The sequence below is a fragment of the Scylla paramamosain genome, chromosome 4 (genome assembly GCF_035594125.1).
Source record: "Scylla paramamosain isolate STU-SP2022 chromosome 4, ASM3559412v1, whole genome shotgun sequence".
Classification (NCBI taxonomy): domain Eukaryota; kingdom Metazoa; phylum Arthropoda; class Malacostraca; order Decapoda; family Portunidae; genus Scylla; species Scylla paramamosain.
The window spans coordinates 22,189,312-22,198,613 of NC_087154.1; the positions used below are offsets into that span (position 1 = coordinate 22,189,312).

The following is a 9,302-nucleotide window of genomic DNA, read 5'->3' on the forward strand; positions in this document are numbered from 1 at the left end:
ACGCCCCTGTAAATGAAGAGAACAGCATGAGGGAACGACGCACACACACACACACACACACACACACACACACACACACACACACACACGCACGCTCTACGACCCTGCTGACGACTGAAGTTTACAATGAACTGGTGCGGCAAATGCATTACGGATATTTAAGTGAAGGGCTGCGCGGCCATTAAGGGAGGAAGGGGAGAAGGATGCTGATGGAGGATGGAAGGGAGGGAAGAATAGGAAGGGAAAGGGAAAGGGACGGTGAAAGATAGAATGGAGCAGTCAGCAGGAAGTGAAGGCACATTGGAGTGATTCAGGACCTAACTTGACTTCATCTAAATTAACCTAACGTAACATACCATAACCTGAGTTGACCTAACCTAAGCCAACGAAACCTAACCTAACCTAACCTAACCTGAGTTGACCTAACCTAAGCCAACAAAAGCTAATCTAACCTAAACCAAACTAACCTAACCTAACCTAACCCAATCTAACCTAACTCAAGACAAGTTTATCTAATCTAATGTAACCTAAGCTAACTTAACGTTCCTAACCTAACCTAATCTGGTCTGATTTTACATAACCTAATTTAAATCACAACGTAAGCTAATGTAACCTGATCTGAACATCTAACTTGACCTGACCTGACCTAACGTAACTTAATGGGTATCAAAGTACTTACAATACGATAATTCAAAGACACTTAACGTTATGAATAACTTTTATCATACAGACGTATATATGTGTATGATAAATAGAGACTATAAGTGAGAATGGGATCTCTCTCTCTCTCTCTCTCTCTCTCTCTCTCTCTCTCTCTCTCTCTCTCTCTCTCTCTCTCTCTCTCTCTCTCTCTCTCTCTCTCTCTCTCTCTCTCACACACACACACACACACACACACACACACACACACACACACACACACACACACACACACACACACACACACACACACACACATACACACACACACACACGCGCGCGCGGTCTGAACACCTTTTCGTACTTCAGTTTCATGTCTATCAGTCTTTTCGTGGCCGTGATGTTTCCCCCCAGAGGCAAATAGAAAACGCGCCACTGCCGAGGAAGGACGGGGGAGGAAGAGAGAGGAGAGCAAAGGGGGATAGGCAAGGAAGGAAGATTGGGAGGTTAGAGGAGAGGAGAGGCGAGGGGGGAGGTAATGGAGGGACGTTGGGAGGTTGTTGGAGAGGAGAAGGGAGGAGGAAAGACACGGGAGGGAGGTTAGGAGGTTGGAGGCAAGGGAGGTTGGGGGTTGGGGGGTTAGGTGTGGGATCGCGTGATGGTTTCAAGAAATGTTCGCGGATTAAGCAAAGCCAGCAAGTGTGGGAGAGCAGGGATTAAACGTGCGGGTCACGGAAAGTGTATATAATAAAACTTAAGAGGCACATCATCTCTCACTTAATTCCTCGTGTGCATCATGTGTGTTTTGTAAATTGTTAGAACGTTCTTTGAAATTTACTGAAGCATCATTCTCTGGTATCAGCATTGATTTCTTTGTTCTCTATCTCTTTGACCATTTATCTATTTATCTGTCTATCTACCTATTCATTACACGTATAAACAACCTAATAGAAACACATATTTCATATTATTATGTGTTTGTTCTATCTTTGTGTTCCTCCGTGGCTGTCTTCTGTAGACCAATACAATCATTCAGTGCTCCTTTCTCTAGTCATGCACCGTCATGACTCAGCGTAGCCGTGATGCCCCGGTCATTAGTGCACATGTGTTGAAGGTGATGTGTCTGAGTGCTTTACGAGGCTCCTCAAGTGATGGCGTAGTACTGTGCGTGTGTGTGTGTGTGTGTGTGTGTGTGTGGGTGTGGGTGGGTGTAGGTGGGAGGCAGGGATCTTGCAAGCCACGGCACAAATATACTCTCTTTAATTAGTGTATACGCATTTCTGTTCTCACTCTGTCTATCTGTTTTTATGTGTGTTCGTATGTATGTATGTTTGTATGTTTGTTTGCTTCTCCTTTTGTTTAGGTCTTTCTGTGTAACTGTTTTTGTCTCTGTCTTTTTGTTTATCTGTTTAACTGTTTGTTTTGTTTCGTTTATTTTTCTGGCTGCCTCGTTTTGCTTGCTTGCTTGTCTGTTTCTTTTGTTTATTCCCCTACCCCCTCCTCTCTCTCTCTCTCTCTCTCTCTCTCTCTCTCTCTCTCTCTCTCTCTGTTTCTCTCCAGTAGCGACGCACACTTTCAGGCATGAGAGGGACAAATGCACCACCACCACAATCCCCACAACCAATATTACCATCTTTATTCTCCTCCCTCCCTTCCTCCCTATCTACCTCCCTACCTGGCTGCCTGTCTTCCTGCCTCCCTGCCTGCCTGCCTGTCTGCCTGCCTCACACTTCGCCATCACTTGAAACAGCATATTTCCTCCCTTATCAACCCTAGGAGGCCATGAAAACAATGTCGGTTTCCCGCTAGGCTGCAGAGACCTTGAGGAATCTCGCCTTGTCTATGGTTAAACGGATGCGGCTGCGGGAGGAGGAGGGCGGGCATAGTGAGGTTGCGGTGGTGGTGGTGGTGGTGGTGGTAGTGATGGTGGTGGTGGTGCTCTGCCGAGTCTCTTGTTTACAGCGCGTTCGGCTCCTCCTCTACCGTGTAAACGCGCCGAATCTGAGTACCTTGAGACAATTTATTGCATTAATTAACATATTCATGGGAACATTTGTGTCATAATATTTAATGACGCTCAGTCGCATTTAGAACGGAGGTCTTAGTATGTTGTCAATAGTTCCCTGAGTTACGGAACCTTAGGGAGAGAGAGAGAGAGAGAGAGAGAGAGAGAGAGAGAGAGAGAGAGAGAGAGAGAGAGAGAGAGAGAGAGAGAGAGAGAGAGAGAGAGAAGGGAGAAACGAAAAGAACTAATGCTGACTAAGCTAAAACTGCATCTCTCTCTCTCTCTCTCTCTCTCTCTCTCTCTCTCTCTCTCTCTCTCTCTCTCTCTCTCTCTCTCTCTCTCTGCGTTAAAGTAAGCATGTATATTCATTCAAAAGTCTAGCAAGGCGAATAGATTAAAGAGTTGATTAAATTCTTGTGTGATGAAGGACGCTACTCCCTCAGCTTGCTTGTTTTAGACTCGAGAAATACATGGTTTTTTTTTTTCTCTGTGGAGGCTGAACACAACATAAGAGTAAACATTTGTGTGTATATTTATGAGTTAAATAAATGCAATCTACCGTTACGGAAAGATGTTGAAAGAAAATCAGTAATATGTTAAATATGGTTCCTCAAGGTGAGTTGGTTCCGTATTGGCGAGGCAGGCGCGGTGTTGGGAAGGCAAGGTTCTATGTCCTCCATGCACCTTGTCTTCTGGGACTAGAGAACAACGTTAAGTGAAAAATAAGTCAATTGCCCAGCATAAAACACTAACAAATCCACCAGCTTGGCGCAGTGTCATGAATATTGCCTGCAAGTGATGTGTCCTAGCTGTTCAAAAGACAACACATGGAGATTTTTCATATCTATCAATACAACGTTCACTTGTGTTTCGTTCCTCTCTATCACCATGCCGCTAAAACACCAGCACTCGCTACATTACACGCAAATGCTTCTGTCACCTGATAAACACAACAGCAAGATGAAAACATACAGATACAGACCCATGTAAGTATTATAGAAAGAAATTCATCGTGAAAACCAAAACAATATTGACGCAAACATTTGTATCATGAATTTGAGTTATATGTGAGATGTGTTTACAAATAATGCGATGCCTCTGTATATAACTTCAGTCATGTAGTAAAGATCTGGATTCACTGATGTATTTGACTAGAAGAGTGTGGTAAGGGTGCCCGAGACAAGGACGCATTTATATGTAATCGTGCACTCGGTTTTGTGAATGGCTGGAGGAAGTGCGTAGACTGTGGTAGTGGTGGCAACAAAGGTGAGAATGAGGACTAGTATGCTCTCTCTCTCTCTCTCTCTCTCTCTCTCTCTCTCTCTCTCTCTCTCTCTCTCTCTCTCTCTCTCTCTCTCTCTCTCTTTAATTATTGTTGTTGATATTTACTTCTCGCGCTATTTTCATTTCATTTCTTTCTCTTAAATCTCTTTCATGTGCCACTTTTCCATTTCTTTCCTTTCCTTTCCTTCCTACTCTCCTCCTTTCCTGTTGCTATTGTCTTTTCCTTTTTCCTTTATACTATTATTATCTTCGTTTGCACTTCTTCTTTTTTTCCATCATGTAATTTCACTATTTCTTAACTTCATAAAATTTCTCGTTTGTTTTATTTTCTATACTGCTGTTCTTCTTAACCTTACTATAACTTTGTATCCTTTTCTCTTCATTCTTCGTTTTCATTTCCTTCTCATGTTTTCACTTCACATCTTCATTTCTTCCTTCCTTTCCATTCTCTCTTTCTATCTTTACTGTCTTCCCTTCTCTTCCTCCTTTCCTCTCTCCCTTTCTCTGTCTCCTCACCCTGTCCTCTCCTCTCCCCTCTCCCTCCCTCTCCCTTCTTCTCCCCGCCTCTCCCTCGCTGCCATAGGACGTGGAAGAGGAACCTGCCGGAACCATTTACCAAGACCCTTTCCTGAATACAAAATCAGTGTCTCTTCCCCTCTCTCTCTCTCTCTCTCTCTCTCTCTCTCTCTCTCTCTCTCTCTCTCTCTCTCTCTCTCTCTCTCTCTCTCTCTCTCTCATTTTTGTGACGTTATTTTGTTTTCCTTTTGTTTTTATTCAATGTTACTTTTGCAGCCCTTCTTTCCAAAAGAAAATCCAATATACGAATAAAATTTAACGTCATTTTTTCTTTTTTCTCTTTTCTCGTCTTTCCCTTGGTCATAAATGTTTTAACATATAAATTTCAACGTTGTTATGTGTTTTTTTCCATTCATTTACGTTGTCTTCTCTCTCTCTCTCTCTCTCTCTCTCTCTCTCTCTCTCTCTCTCTCTCTCTCTCTCTCTCTCTCTCTCTCTCTCTTTTGAAGAATAAAAATTGCAGTCTATCAAAGATCCCACCCAGACACAAGAAACTCAACAAAATTCTGCCATCAGGAACTCCCCAAGTTTAATTACAAAAAGTAATTATTATTTATCTGATGAAGAAATATCAAACTTGACGCGATTTTTCTATCTTTTTTCTCTCTCTCTCTTTCTCTTTCCTACCCTCATCGACTGGGGATAATTAGGGAAGATGTAATTAGGAAAACACACGCAGACACGACGCTGGTGAGGGAGGATGGGATGAGGGGGCAGAGACAGACTGACAGACAAGCAGACATGAAAAGGGGGTATTCTGAGGGGGCACTGGAAGGGGGGCGGTGGGTGGGGGGCAGGGCAGCCGCTTCCCCGGAACAGACGTGAGCTATTAAAGATTTTATGTCCTAAAATATTCAGGGAAACAGCTTCGTGACTTCACTCATGAGAGTAATTAACTTTGTGGCGCTATCTCTCTTAAATCAGCGGCGGGGTACAGCAGGGGTAGGGGGGAGGGGCACGTGCACAGGCAGGGGAAGGATGGGGAGGAGGAGGAGGGGATGGAGGCAGGGACAGCGGGGCCTTGGTTTTGAATAAATTAATTTCATCCAGCGGGCCACGACCTTTGGTAATTAAGCTATTAATCAAACTCACGCTGGCCGGCCGGTGCGTGAGTGAGGCGCCGCGCTGTAGGGACGGAGGGGGCGAAGAAGTGAAGGAGGCGTTGGGAACGTGTGGATGCGGGGCGCGGCGTGGGGCGAACAAGATGGCATCGTGGCCAGTGGGCGGGGACCAATCAGGCCGAGGGGGCGGGGCTCACAATCAGTCACTTGCTTACCTCCCACTTCCCACCCGCCACTTTAATGAGCCGTCAATAGCAGTGTTGGCTGGGCCCCGCCACGTTCACCCCCTCCCACCCAAGACTGCCTGGGAGGCCTCGCTCCTCGGCACCCAAAAAGCTGTATTGCGGGGCGGCGGGGAGAGATGAGCGTCGAGGATGAGGGTTTGGAGCGCGGTATTAGAAGTGGGCGGTGTAGCGACGTCATTCATCTCATCCCACGGAACATTACCGAGTGGCGGGCCGCGCGCTCGCCCGGTCTCAGCCTCGCTCACTACCTCGCTGGTTCCTCGCTCTCCCTCGCAGCTGCCACCACAGTCTCATTCTCTTCTTTTTCTCCCAGCAACAATTGCTGCGTGACATGCCCTCCGTTCTGCCTCGCTTTTACGCCATGGCTCCCAAGACATAGTGTGGCTGGGAATCTGTCCGTCGCGACGCTTTCGTCTCCGAGATGAAAGACAAACACTTGAGTGTGTCTTAAGGTAGTTTCCAGAGGACACCAAGCAAACTTTTCAAGTCATTATTTACTTTGTTCTAAAATCTTGATAAAGCCAAGACAGGGACATGTGTGCACATCCATTTATATAAGGCGATGGTACTCTGGTAATTAAGAAGACGTTTATGGATGTAGTTATGTTAACACGAGGCAATGTTTAGTTCCTCCCCTGCTTGGTGCACCTGCTGGCCCGGCAGGATGAAGAGGGTTTGGCAGTGGGCAAGGGAGATCCCTCACATAGGTCCTGATGTTTAGATAAAGTTGTGGGCGGGGCGAGAGAGGCGGGAAAGGCGGCTTGAGGCCCCCGTGACGGCCTCGACAACACCCTCACACCCGCGTCTCCCTCTCGGCCCTGAATTATGGCTTTAATTTATGGGATCATTTTGTGGTATGGCTGCATATATAAAGAGGAACCGAGGATCGTGCGGGCATTGTATTTTAGCAGCGATTTATGTCCACGATTTATGAGCAGTTCGCGAGCATACTTCTCATGAAAGGCTGGAGTTATTGTGGGACGCAGAGCACCATTCCTGAGGCCCAGGCCCTCACAGATGAAAGCTACTTGAGCTCTTAGATTACCGACTCACTATTTGCTGGCCTGAGTAGTCTGATGATGTCTTTAATAAAGGGGAGGGAGGCAGGGAGGGAGAGAACTGGGAAGGCTGCGGTAGGGAGGAAATTCAGGATGGAGGGGAAGGAAGAAGGGGAAGTAGTTATTGAGGCAAATCTCGCTATCCTGAGTGCTTGACGGGACTGAGGGTGATAGGGGTGGTGCTAGGGGTGGTGCAAGAGTGCATGGGTAGTAGTGAGGGTGGCGTGGGCTTGCGTGGGTGGTGCTGGGGGTGGCGTGGGCGTGCATGGGTAGTGGAGGGGGATGGCGTGGGTGTGCGTGGGTGGTGCGGGGGGGGGGTGACGGACGTGAGCGTGCATGAGTGGTACTGAGAGGTAGCGTGGGTGCGCACTGCTGGTGGAGGGGGATGGCGTGGGCGTGCGTGGGTGGTGCTGAGGGGTGGCGGACGTGAGCGTGCATGGATAGTACTGAGGGACATCTGGAGGGTGGCGTGGGCCTGTATGGGTGGTGGGTGGGTGATGGCGTGGGCGTGCGTAGGTGATACTGGTGGATGGCGGACGTGGGCGTGAATGGGTGGTGCTGGGGGTGGCGTGGGCGTGCATGGGTGGTGCTTGGAGGGTGGCATAGGAGCGCATGGGTGGCGCTTGGGGTGGCGTGGGCGTGCATGGGTGGCGCTGGGGATGGCGTGGGCGTGTATGGATGGTGCTGGAGGGTGGCGTGGGCGTACATGGGTGGTGCTGGTGTATGGCATAAGCGTGCGTGGTTAATGCTGGGGTGTGGCATGGGTGTGCATGGGTGGTGCTGTGGGTGGCATGGGTGTGCATGGGTGTTGCTGGGGATGGCGTGGGTGGTGACGTCAGGTGGGGTGGGTGTACATCGGTGAATGGTGGTGTGGTTGAGGTGGCGACATGACGTGAACGCCAAAGGTGGAGGTGGCGCTGCAAACGATGAGAATGTGGTATTATTGATTACGACGCAAAGACTGAGAGCATTGTCTGGGTGAGTGTGGCGGGGAAGATGACTGGGTTGATGTAATGGTGAATTGACTGTCGAAATGGTGGGCTGCTGAAGGAAAGGGTGAGTGAGTGTGATGGAGGAACAGATTAGATAAGTGTGGAGGAGAGGCTGATGGAGTGTGGTGGAGGAGGTGGTAGTGGTGTGATGAAAAGACTTACTGAATGCCGTGAAAAATACAATAAGTAACTGACTGACTCTGATGTTGCCACTGACTGACTGACTGACCAAAGTATGGAGACAGTAACTCCCAGCATGAATAAGTGTGGTAAATACAGGGGTACAATGAATGATGGTAGGGCTGGATAACCGACTGACGGACTGACTGTGGTATTGGCATTAACTAAACTACTGACTGGTGTAAAGGAAACAATGACTTCCTGTCCAACTAAGGACTATATTCTGAAACACTTCTGCGCTGCACCCCGACTATTTTCAAATGGCTCTAGTTGAAGCGAGGCGAGTTTTTAGAGGTGTTTTTTTTTTTTTTTTTTTTATGGTTCTAGTGAAAGGCGAACAACATTCCTACAATATTAAAAGCAGAAACAATCTTGAGAACCCGGCTAACCATTTCTGTGGCCTTTGAAAATAAGTGTGGTGAGACAGCAAAGCGTTTCTGGTGAAGGGACAGACTGGATGATGGATGTGTTGATAGTTGATAGATTGACTGGTATGAAAAGTGACTGACAGACCGACTGACTTAACATGCGGCGGAGAACTAACACTCCCTGCCTGACTGAGCGTGGTGGAGGGACAGACTGGATGAGTGTGAGAATATCAGTAATTTGAAGGGGAGGGGAGAGGGGGCAGGATTTCCTGAATTCCCCTGCAGTCACCGCGTCGCTCCCTGAACTAAGTGACAAGGCAGTTCTCTAAATAACCGCTGCTCCGGACGAGACACTTGTACCGACCATTAAAAAGATGTTGGAAAAGGAAGACATAAAAACATGCACGTGCAAAAAAAAAAAAAAAAAAGCGTCGCCTCAGGGAGGGAGGGAGAGAGAGAGAGAGAGAGAGAGAGAGAGAGAGAGAGAGAGAGAGAGAGAGAGAGAGAGAGAGAGAGAGAGAGAGAAATTGACTGACTGAGAAAAACAGTGACACACACACACACACACACACACACACACACAAAGAAAAAAAACGAAAAGAAAAAACGAAAAAAACTTGATCCTTGCACAAGATAAATACAAAATTATCCAGAATAAATCTTCACTTATATACCTCCTCCACCACCACCACCACCACCACCACCACCACCACCACCACCACTATTACCGACACTCCATCGCGTCACCTTTTTCCAGACGAACACAACTCCCTCCCCTGGTACCCGAACGATAATTTTTACCACGGTACAAAAAAGACAGGCGGGGAGACGGACAGACAAGCGGACAGACAAAGGGGCCAAACAAACAGACGCGCAGACAAGAGCGGGAGACAG

General features: G+C 47.5%; 1 protein-coding gene across 1 annotated transcript; it reads right to left on the reverse strand.

Moving 5' to 3' along the window:
* Nucleotides 1-7,050: 7,050 nt before the first annotated feature.
* Nucleotides 7,051-7,671, reverse strand: LOC135100147 (uncharacterized). Its single transcript, XM_064003112.1, has one exon. It carries the CDS (start codon nucleotides 7,669-7,671, stop codon nucleotides 7,051-7,053), a length of 621 nt encoding a protein of 206 aa, XP_063859182.1.
* Between the last annotated feature and the right edge of the window lie 1,631 nt (nucleotides 7,672-9,302).

Coding starts and splice junctions, on each gene's coding strand:
- LOC135100147 (XM_064003112.1), bottom strand. CDS start 7,671: ATGCACACCCATGCCACCCACAGCACCACCCATGCACACCCATGCCAC.